Source organism: Squalius cephalus, assembly GCF_949319135.1.
Source record: "Squalius cephalus genome assembly, chromosome: 12".
NCBI classification, from domain to species: Eukaryota; Metazoa; Chordata; class Actinopteri; order Cypriniformes; family Leuciscidae; genus Squalius; species Squalius cephalus.
The window spans coordinates 30,012,949-30,024,996 of record NC_137133.1 but is presented as its reverse complement, the minus strand read 5'-3'; the positions used below and the strand labels follow the sequence as shown (position 1 = coordinate 30,024,996).

The 12,048-nt window shown below is 36.6% G+C and overlaps 1 protein-coding gene across 2 annotated transcripts in view; it reads left to right on the top strand.

Moving 5' to 3' along the window:
- nkain2 (sodium/potassium transporting ATPase interacting 2) overlaps window positions 1-12,048 on the top strand; it is a gene marked incomplete at its 3' end in the record, with an annotated part of 155,370 nt that overhangs the window by 131,438 nt on the left and 11,884 nt on the right. For both annotated transcript variants that reach the window (XM_079889391.1, XM_079889392.1), the window contains exon 5: window positions 11,701-11,761. In XM_079889391.1, the coding sequence (XP_079745517.1) occupies window positions 11,701-11,761 (61 nt within the window). The remainder of the gene's footprint in view (window positions 1-11,700; window positions 11,762-12,048) is intronic.

Sequence of the window (12,048 nt, the reverse complement as noted above, 5' to 3'; positions counted from 1 at the left end):
AAGGATCTGGAGAGATACTGTGTGGAGGAATGATCTCTGATCTCTTGTCAGGTGTTCTCCAAACTCATCTGGCATAATTGGAGAAAACTCAGAGCTTTCAAAACATATTTAATAACGAGGTGCCGTTAATTGTGGCCAATGTGTATTAGAGAAAAACATTTAATTCATAATGACATTTGTTTTACTTCAATGAAAGTTTTTTTGTGATTTTTTTTTTTTAAATAAAAGGTCAAACGGATTAATTATGCATATTTATTTTCACAGATTTCTTGGTTGTATTTAGCAAGGATGCCAATAATTCTGACCAGAGACTGTATACACATACACACACGTATAATGTCTTTGAAGCTGATCTTTTGAGCACTGAGAGAGAAAGCCAGCAAGAAAGAGAATTGGTAAATGACTTGGAAGCTTATCTCATCTGAATACGAGGTGTGAGTGACAGGCAGGGATCTTATGGTTCTTCATCATACAAGTCATTACTCTGTCAGAGTCTGGACGAGATCAATGTTCAACACGTATAACGTATGGTATTAGTGGCTGGACTCAAACCAAGCCAGACTGAAATCAAATAACTGTCAAATCTGTCATTGTTATAGTAGGCAGAGATGTTTTTCTATGTTACGTCTGTTATGACATAGAGAGATTATTCCAAAGCCCTGACAAAACAAACATGCAATTTATTTACTATAATCGTTTGCAAGGGTTTTTTTTCCCCTTTTTTCCAAGCAATCACATCTCTGTACCTTCCAGTAGCCGCGCCATCCAATATAAACCAACCCACCACCTGCAGGCTTCAGCTTTAAATCCTTTTGTCTGTTCCTCTGTTTGTCAGGATAGAACCTTTCACTTACCCAGTTATACTCCACCAGGAAAGGAAATATCTCTGGTGTGTTATAAAATTGCCATTACTGATGGAGGGCTTCGGGAGGTCACTGAAGCAATTATCCGTGAGTCGTTGCGGCTTTGCTCCAAGTGAAGCCTGACCTCTCGATCTCAGCTGGACACCTGCCCACCACCCATCTTTGCCTTCTAAAATATGAGCGCTAACACATCAGGAGGCCTGAGGTCTGCCAAGCATTATGTCGTGTGTCTCATTCGGTTTGCAAATTATTCCTCCTGCTGTCTGAACAAGCTCATGAGGCTGCCTTTATGATTTGTGTATTTTATGCCATTCTGTATTGAGTCACAACTCAATAGCATCACTCCTGGCGGCACTTTTGTCACTTTCCAGAGTGTAAAACCGGAAATGCGAAGCAAGCGTGCACCATCGCGCTCCAGGCTTTTGGCACTCTTGGCAACCGGTATGCAGAGCAGGTATTCAAACATTATTTTGTCAAGATCAATGAGATGTCTGAATTCATTACTGTAAACAAAGAGCAATTATGCTCTTTACTTAGAGAGTCGGCTTTTACAGCAGACAATCAATCCAGGCACAATGGAGCTGGGAGCTCAGGGCCACGATATGAATTACCATCAAGTGAAGGAAAACAGCTCTGCAGAAGCCAGTAAAAATTAAAGAAACCAGAGCTGAAATGCATAAATCCATCAAAGTATGAATGAAGCATGTTACCTACTTATTTAGATATTATATTATATTATATTATTATAATATAATATTTTAGATACACTTATATTTGTTATTATATCATTTTATTTTTAATGGGTTGATATGAATCTTTCCTTTTTTTCTTTTTTTTTTTTTACATATTTCACACCAATGTCAATAGAAATAAATTATTTTGTTAAATTTAAAATGAGGCCTCTCCGGGCCATTTAAGGTACACCCCCTTCTCCTATTCTCATTATTGTAATGTAAATAATCCTGATATGTATTTTATATTTTGAATCATTTATACAGCATGGTATACTGTTTGTTTGTACACAAAGCTAAAGCTAAGGTGTGTAGTTGTTTTAATTGTTTAAATGTATTGTTAAATATAGCCTAGTTTATGCATTGAGTAGCATGTCAGGTTTCTTTTCACAGTTTAATGTGAATGGACAGTTATATAGAAACATGTTTATTAACACTTTATATTAATTTGTTTGGTCCTGTTGGTTTTACTGAAAGTATTTTATATTTAATTAATGAATCTTTGATTAATTAATTAATTAATAACAAATAAGTTGTTTTTTAATGAAGAAATTGGTCATTTGTTTCTTAAAATTTTGGGACAAATTATTATCTAGACATGCATTCGTGAGATTCTTTGTAAAAGAAACACATGGCTATTGTGAATCATATTTGTTATTAAATAGAAAAATTCCAAATAGCAAAGAGTAAAATGGAGAAAGCTGTATCTGTATCCTGCTGCATGTCAGACTTTACATACAGTATAATATCCATCTCAAGAAAGAGGCCTTTGTGGGTGGGTTAAAATTGCTTTTTTCTGGTCTCCGTTCTTTGGAGAGTTCATAGGCCACACAGAGGTGAGATTTCTTCATTCGCTCCTCTCCTGCCATGTCAGGTTTGGTGCGACAGATCACCAATATGCTTATGGAGCGCTGTAGTCTATGAAGGTCTGTGTTGTGTGTTTCTCAAGAAGCGTAGCAGCAGAGCTTCATCTATGAGCATTGGGTGCTACTGTGTCATAGAGAAGCTTATCCCCTCTGGCTAAGTGCCTGCTCAATTGTGAAAGTGGAAAATTGGGTGTGATGTGTTGTTTGGGAATCAAAGCAGTTGAGATGAAAGTGTTGGCTTTACTCACTTTTTTGTGTTCCTTCCCCACTAACACTGGCGAGTTCTGCCAATTGTCAACAAAGCGAAAACTCTTGGTGTGTAACTGACTCACGGACTGTTGCCCTTTAGAAAAACATTGGCAGCTATACAGATACAGAGTTAAAGTCTATTATCTGTGATTTATGAAGAAGAAATTACTGAAAACATTTGGAAGAGGGTCGACTGCATTTTTTCATTTTGGTTTTGCAGCGTAAGCAGTGTCAGGTGATCATTTCAGAGTCAACACTGGGTCATTAATTTAGCTTGCCTGCCTGGGAAACCTCTGTTTGTGATACTCTATTCTAGCTGATTTATTTAGCAAACATTTTCATTTGTTTTATTAAATAATATTGAAATATTTTATGAAATATTCTATATTAAATCATGTTTATTTATTTATACATTTATCCTATTGCTAATTTCAATCATTTCTGTGCAAATTGAAATGATTTATTGGATGCAAGTGCACTGTGGAAAAATGTGCACTGACATGGCAAAAAAGACTGTCTGCTTTGTCCATATAGTAAGTTTAGCTTTTATTTAATGTGGCAATCTGACTGTGCTAGACTGTGGTGTTTAATGCACCTTGGAGTGCCATATAAATACCATGGCACATGAATATGATACTCGTTCAGTATCATAGTATATGTCAAAGTACATATTTTCTCAAATAAAAACTACCCCAGTGATCTCACGTGCCTCCATAACATGTTCTTAAAAACCTGTTCCCTCTTTGCATGATTTTTCTTATAAAATGACTCTTTAGGAGTTGAGAACTCAAGGCGGTGAATGAAGGGAGTTCTTAGCCGTGATTAAAAAGCTAAAAAGGTTCATTTAGCATTGCTAACAAGACTTCACTTTGCTAGCTCTGAGCTATAGCGTGGCCTTAGCCGCACTAATGTACTGCATCTAATTCAGATTAACAGCCAGGTGGACAGTGCCTAAGGAGGTCAACACTGAAATTGTTTTCTTCCGAGGACTAAAAGGCAGCGCTAGGTTAAAAAGTGACTTTCTGAAACCAGAAGGACTAAATCATTTGTCTTTTTTTTTTTAACAAAGTATTAGTGTTTGTGCCTCAGATTGAAAATGCTCTGAACTTTATTTTAGATGATCTGAACTGTAAATGAGGCTTTGAATGCTTCATTCTTTTATTCCTTCGGCATTTGTTGAAGGTCAAAGATGGTATGTCTTTTATTTCTGTAGCCTAGCGCAAAAGACCCAATTAAACATACTTTACAAGTCAAATACTGTACCATTAAACTGTAATAAAATAGTGTTGCAATGATGTTTCGGGTGGTTGCTATACTGGCCCAAGTCAAAAGATCGAGTCTTTGTCTCTATTAGATGATTTAATACTTAGGGATTTGAACAAACCCTTAACCTTCATTTCGACTCGCAGTTATTATTATTATGGCAACACTTTACAATAACATTAGTTAACTACATTAGTTGACTAATAATGAACTGCACTTACAGCATTTATTAATCTTTGTTAATGTTAATTTCAACATTTACTAATACATTATTCAAATCAAAAGTTGTATTTGTTAACATTAGTTAATGCACTGTGAAGTAACCTGAAATGGACAGCTGTATTTTTATTATATGTTAACAAAGATTAACACATACAGTAACAAATGTACTGGGTTAACTAATGTTAAAGCTACACTGTGTGATTTTTACCCCCATCTAGCGGTGAAATTGTATATGACTACCCAGTGAATATTAGTTTCTGTTCCTCTCAATTCCGAGGGCGTTTTAACTCCTACGGTGGCCGCATTATTCCAAGATTAACATGGCTTCCAGTTATCGACTTCGTCCATGACAATAATAAACAATACGTCTAAAATGAATAAAACTACAGGACAGATGTCAGGAGGTAAACGTCACCCTTGGAATCGGCTATCCCAGCATAATCAGATTAGGCTAACGTTACAATGTGTACAAAGTAAAAGCAATTAAAAATAACTCAAATTTACAGTGTCCTTTTTTTTATATAGCTTAAAAAATTGCGCCTTTAAAACTATTCATCACCTGTGATCCGTCGCAGCACAGATTTATGTTACAAGGTAAACAATACTTTTTCACCATTGACGCGAGGATGAAGTTATACTAGAGGTCGTTCTGGCGTTATGCACAACCATGCTATGGTTAGACAAGCAACTATAAAACTTTGAATTTACACAAATGAATTACATCAGGCTGAATTACCTGTCGAGAAGAAAGCAGGCAACCTCGGCGTCCGTTTTAAAATCTTTTCTCCTCATGAGCTCTTTCCATCTGGGAAAAGTTACTCCAATATTGACTATGGTCTTGCTGATTTGTCTGTCGCGTTGACGTTTTAATTCTCTCTTTCAAATGTGAGTACGCACACACACACACACCACTATCTTTCAAATCTGCCGGCACTCGCGAGCTCGCGAGTAATCTCCCCCTCGCATTCGTCACGGTGTCACTGAGTGAAAAACGCAAAAGGCGACGCTTGAATTTACAGGTATGTCCCTCTTTGGCTAATGTAATTTCAAGATGGAGGGGTAACATGGCGACCGGCATTCGAACCCCTCACCCGTATGTACTTTCAATGGCAGATTATAAACTTACGAGAATACTTTATTACTTGAAAGAAGTAAATATACATTAATGAGCACATATATTTTTGAAAGAACTAAGTGTTTTTTGCTAAGAATCAACTAAAAAAGTTACACAGTGTAGCTTTAACAAATGAAACCTCCCTGTAAAGTTGTTACCATTATTGTGTGTTGGTTGATTTACTGAAAAAACAGTTTGACTTTACCACGATGAGTAATAAAAAACACATCACTTCTCCTCTCGCCCTTTAAAAGACCCCAACGGCAATATAATCAGCATTTCTTTGTGTCAGCTGTCCGCGTTTTACAAGAACACGGCCGTTCTTTCCGGTCGTCTATTTAAATCATTTCATAAAGAGTGTATAAAGCATTCACCCTTGATTTGTGCTGAGAATGCTGTGTTAAAAAAATAAAAACATAAAGCCGACTGCCTCCGAATAAGTGTTTGCACTTGGAAGATTGCAGAAGACGTTTGGTGCGTCAGAACACGGGTGGTTGTTGGCATGTTAAGTAGCTCACTAGCGCAGTCTATAAAAGCCAGGAGTGAGCAGCCCACCTGGAGAGAGGCTCAGCGCCCGAGGAGGAAGTCAAGGACATGTGAATTAGTCCAAGCCGCCAAGTGCGAGAGCGCAGTTTGAAGCAGGCATCCACATTGCCACAGAAATGGGTTGACTGATGCTGTGTCAACATCCTAAATTGATTAAGCCAAGCTATTCTGCCCAGAAAAAGAGTGAAAGAGAAAGTAGGTTATGTAGGGAAACCGTAAGAACAGATCTTAATGAAAGTGAAGAAACGCTAGAGAACAGCAGTCATCCGAAGATTTTTTTTTTTCGTTGGGTCTGCAAGATTTTGTAGAAGTCTCTCATGCTCACCAAGGCTGCATACAGTAAAAACAGTAATATTGTAAAATATTATTACAATTTCAAATAACTTTTTTCTATTTTAATTTATTTTAAAATGTAATTTATTCCTGTGATGGCAAAGCTGAATTTTCATTACTCTTCAGTGTCACATGATCCTTCAGAAATCATTATAATATGCTCAGTTGGTTGTTTTGGTGAACAGAAAGTTCAAAAGAACAGCATTTATTTGAAATAGATTTTTGTAACAATGCAAAAGTCCTTACTGTCATTTTTGATCAATTTAATGCATCCTTGCCTAATAAAAGGATTCTTATTTTTTTATTCTTATTCTTACTGACTTATTCTTACTGACTCCAAACTTTTGAACTGTAGTGTGTAATATTTTAGCTTTTATTTTATTTTATTACAGCAGCCAAAAAAATTAAAACAGATCTTTAAATTCTCAGGGTTAGAGAGACTTGTTCACAATAGTGAAATGATTTGTTGAAGGGCACTGCACTTCTTTTAATATTATAGATATCATTCAGGGGAAACTAGTTCGATGTTAATGGCTAAATGGTAGCTTTGTACAACTACCCAAAATATTTCAAGCTTGAGTGGATGTACAAGGCTGATCAAAGATGACCTTGTGCTGGAAGAGACAATCAAGCTATTTCCTGTCAAGTCAGAATTCACTAAGTTCATTTCAAATAATGCTGTATCTTTTGTTTTGATAAATTAATGTATTCAGAGGCACTTATATGGGAGATAAATTCTTTATTCTGACTGTAATAGGATGTAAATCATTGTTAACAAGCACACAAAATGTTGCTATTCTGTGTCATGTAAGACATGCAGCCTGTTTCTGTGTAAGTCATTGTAACGGATGTAGCTTCAATAACATTTGCGTTCCTAACTTGCTAAAGCCTTTTTTCAAAGTGAAGTGAATCGAGTTGCTCCATGCTTTGAAGATAAACATATTAAACATTAAAACTCGTTAATCGAAACTGCAGGTGATGAAGAATGAGCAAGCTTGTACGTGAGGTTCAACTTTAAGACACTTGCATCGAGATCAATCCTTGCTCCCAGATGCATCCTCAATTATTTAGCACCTCTTTAGAAACCCTGCATGTATTATTCACATGTATAGAATCTAAATTCAGTCTTGTCTATTGGGAATGACATGGCAGAGGAAGAGGGTACACAATACAACAACGTGTGTGTGTGTGTGTGTGTGTGTGTGTGTGTGTGTGTGTGTGTGTGTGTGTGTGTGTGTGTGTGTGTGTGTGTGTGTGTGTGTGTGTGTGTGTGTGTGTGTGTGTGTGTGTGTGTATGTGTGTGTGTGTGTGTGTGTGTGTGAGATAGAGAGAGAGAGAGCTGTTTAGAGTAGCACACTATCATTCAGCTCTTACTCTCATTTCTTATTATTACTCATTTTTGCAGTCTCTAAGTTTTCAACATGGATGGAATATCCAGATGACAGTGGAGTGCATTGTAAAAAGTGATCAGTTGACTTAACTTAAAAAAGTGAGGAAACCCGTTGCCATAAAAAGAATAAGTAAATAAACGTCATTGGAAAAATTAAGTTATGTGGAATTGTCAAGTTAACATAACTTTATTTTTTCAATTACGCATGTAGTTTATTTTCTTGACAATTTTAAGGCAGTGGGATTCCTCACTTTTTTTAAGTCAACTGATCACTTTTTACAGTGTGTGGAATATGTATCCCACAATGCAGTGTGCCGTACTTGACCTTCCATTTACATTGTATTGTGTCTAGTACTTTTTGTATAGTAGTATATGCATTGAGTAGTAATATATTTACATAAACAAAATTTCTATATTTCAAATATTCTATATTTGTTTTGTACAAAAAAAAATATACACAGTACTGTGCAAAAGTCTTAGGCATGTTAATATCCCCCCCCCCCCCCCCCCCTCCAAAAATGGTTTTAAGTCAGTTATTTCTATCTTTTGCTGTAGTGTGTCCGTAGGAAATATCAGTTTACATTTCCAAACATTCTTTTTGCCATTAATTGTAATAATCCAGTGAGGTTTGTGTATGCACAAGGAGTTTGACAACAGCCGGTATGATCTGATCCAGAAGAACTGCCTGAACGTCTCCAAGATGCTTGAAGAAACCTTCCCGCAAAGCTACAGTACTGTGAAAAGTACTGGCACTTGTGTTAAAAATGCTGTAAAGTGAGAATGCTTTCAAAAATAAAATCATAAATTGAATTTATTTATGATTTAACTTCTATTAACTAATTCAAATCAATATATGGTGTAACGACCCTTTGCGTTTAAAACGGCTTTTGTCCAGGTACACTTGCGCATAGTTTTTCAGGTAGCTTTGCAGGAAGGTTTCTTCAAGCATCTCGGAGACGTTCCCGCAGTTCTTCTGGATTTAGTCTGTCTCAGTTTTTTCTGTTTCTTCATGTAATCACAGACGGACTCGATGATGGTGAGATCAGATCATCCTGGCTGTTGTCAGACTCCTTGTGCATACACAAATCTCACTGGATTATTAGAATTAATGGCAAAAAGAATGTTTGGAAATGTAAACTGATATTTCCTACTGACACACTACAGCAAAATGGTTCTACATGATTTGTTCTACATTACATTTTATTTGTATATTTCCTTTAGCCATGCTGTTATTTAGCATGTTATTTTTTTGCCAAATTGGAGTAAACAGTTTGCCACCATTCCATTCCAAGTCTTTTGCTCTGCTCTGTATCACACAGTTAGTACAGACTATTTTTATTACAGCCCACTAATTTGGTTTACATCTTTTGCAAACACAATGGGGCAGATGATAGCATCAGGTAATCAAAAGAGCAGCCTGCATTGTGTATGTTGAACCCTAATCCACCCCTTTCCCCACACAAACACACAGATGCTGGCTGCTAGCCGCCTCCATTGTCTCCTCATCCATGCTGCTTGCTGTATCCAAGGAACTGGGAACCAGAATACTGTCTGGCCCAATACGTGCTGAGCCGAGGTGACAGCACATTGGCCCCTTGTCCTTCACATAGTTGTGCGGTATTATGTAAATGACCCTGTCTGGGTACGGATTGCATGTGTGTGAGTGTGGCCTCATGCTCTCCACTGCCGCTGGGAAGGAGGAGGGAGTGGTACATTATTCCGTGTAAATGAGAGCAAGACCTTGAGGTATTCTCGGAATCCTAAATCCTCCCATTTACCGCCGCACTGTGATTATCTGGAGGGATTGGACCGGGAATGCAGTCCTGGACAGTTTATTCTGTGAGTTTAGTTAAATGAACTGCTCAAATGATAAGAAATGACGATACATAAACACTCTTGTAAACACGGCCGCATTCTAGAGCATCCCCTGAGGGGACACGAGTTTGTATCTCGTAGAAAAGCAAATGGCGCTCAGCCTCTTAATTATAAGCCAAGTCTGGGTGGCCTTTTTAGGAGTATGTCAAAGTACATTTGCTCTAAGCGCATGTGGCACAGTGTTGAGGAACATTACTTTTAAAAATAACATGTTGGGTTACTCATAAAAGGTTATTTTGTGTTACAATTTCTTACCATTAACTTGTCCAACTTGTCCATAGTGGAAGTGCTTTGATTGTTTATTGGGTTTTTTTTTTTTTTTTGCTAGTTTTAATCCACCCAGCATATACTACCTTTTAAAGGTTTGTGGTCAGTAAGGTTTTTTTTTTTTTTTTTTTTTAAGAAATTGATACTTTTATTCAGCAAGGATGCATTACATTGTTACAAAAATCATTTAAAAATAAATGCTGTTCTTTTCATCAGAAAAACCTGAAAAAATGTATAACGGTTTCCACAAAAATATTAAGCAGCACACCTGTTTTCAACATTGAAAATAATATAAAGATGTTTCTTGAGCATCAAAACAGCATATGAGAATGATTTCTGAAGAATCATGTGACTGAAGCCTGGAATAATGATGCTGAAAATACAAAATTTGCTGAACATCAGTTAACCATATTATATTACAATAGTTATTTATAATATGAATTAGTATTATATATTTTAAATCATTATTAAGTATGAACAACTATATGGATTTTACTGAAGCACTAAGATTTATTTACTACAGCTGAAGGAAAGACTCTGTATATGACTGACTCATGATACACACTTTCTAGAACTACACTACCCAACAGGCTCAGCACATACTAAAAAAACTCCTACGACATTTCTACACCTTTATTCCTATACCTTTTTCTTCCCACATATGCGGAACTGAAAGGTTTTTGTGTGTATTTGCTATTAAATAATAGTAACATATAAGTGTAGGTAAAATTTAAAAAGCAACTGGTCACCTCATTACTTGGAATAAACTCAAGTAAACTTTGTGTTTGTGCTGGTCTTGTAGACCTTGATTTTGCGGTGCAGACGAATGGACTTCAAGCCGTCCCACTCTATAATTTCTCTTGATTCGATCAGAGATGTCCAATCAGTCCAGTTCTATAAAATCACAGGTTTAACACACAACAACAGGGATCTCTGATGAAGAGGGTTTATAAAAACCAGCTGTGCTCCCTGAGCTTTTTAAAGAGTCGGCTCCGTGTAGATCCAAGCTTTTTGTTTGTCCAGTAAATGTGTTTACAGTACTCAAAATTCTCGTACGATCTTTTCATCATCATTTCACATTTATCCCTCTTCAAGTCCCAATTGTGCCACCGACCGACTTTTTCATTAAACACGGATACTGATGAGTGATTCAGAGCCAGGAAAATTGGAGCTTTGTGCATCCGTGTGCTCGTAGGATTCAGAAGTGCTGTGTTTTGGAGCGACAGAGACTCCAACATTTCTGCTTCGCTCTGTCCTCATTGCTCTAAAGACCCATTTCCTGTGGCGGTGTCTCAGTTTGATGTGAAGCTCTCGCCGATACAACACCTGTTTCATCAATGAAAATATGCCTACCACCCTCTATCTTTGATCTCTTCATTCTCTCCTGTTTTTAATACAGATTCTCTCTCATTTGACCAAAACATAAACGTGTTTTCTCTACTGTTAAAAAAATGATCTTTTTATGTCTAATTAACCGAATGAACTACTAATGGTCTTCCATGGTTCTTATTCTGGTTTAATTACCACATGAAATGATTTGCCAAACAGTTTAATTTCCTTTGTTAATGTATTTTCTGTTGAAAGAGAAAGTTGGGTTTTGTCAAAGTAAAATCATGATTTGTCATTCTAAAGAGCATTTTATTGGATTCCTCAATCATTTTGGTCAGTTTCTTGAGAAAGAATATTCGTGTATATTATAAAAGTTTATTTTTAGCATAGGGAAATGTTTCTTCTTGTACTTACACTTGAAAAGAGCCACTAGTTTTCTTCAATTTTTCGTTTTAATTTTCAATCCAACATCAACTTAAAGTTTCCAGACAGTTTGTCAGAACAACGCAAAAGGAGTGAATGTTTGGGAAACCTGTTTGGGAAACATTATTATTCCAGTTCCATTTTTTGCCTTACTCTTAACCTTAATATAGGGAAATTGATTAGTGCGGCTGATTATTCTAATCAGTGTTGTTTTCTGTTCTCTTCACAGCTCGCTGGGTTCATCTATGCCTGTTATGTTGTGAAGCTCATTTCAGAAGAGGAGGACAGCTGTGAGTATATCTTCATAACTGAGTCATGAGTGTGTTTTTGTTCAACTTTAAATATATGTATGAGATCTAAAATTACATTGTGTGTATGTAGGTAGAAAGCATATATATATATACTAGGGGTGTAAAGGTACACAGAAGTCTTAGTTCAGTGCGTACCTCGGTTTTGGGGTCACGGTTCGATAGTTCAGTAAAACAGAAGAAAGCAACAAATCCCCAACGCTAGGCTTCTTTTCATTTATTCTGAACAGATAGTGGTGCAAATTACAGTTTGTTTTAACTAGTGGCAT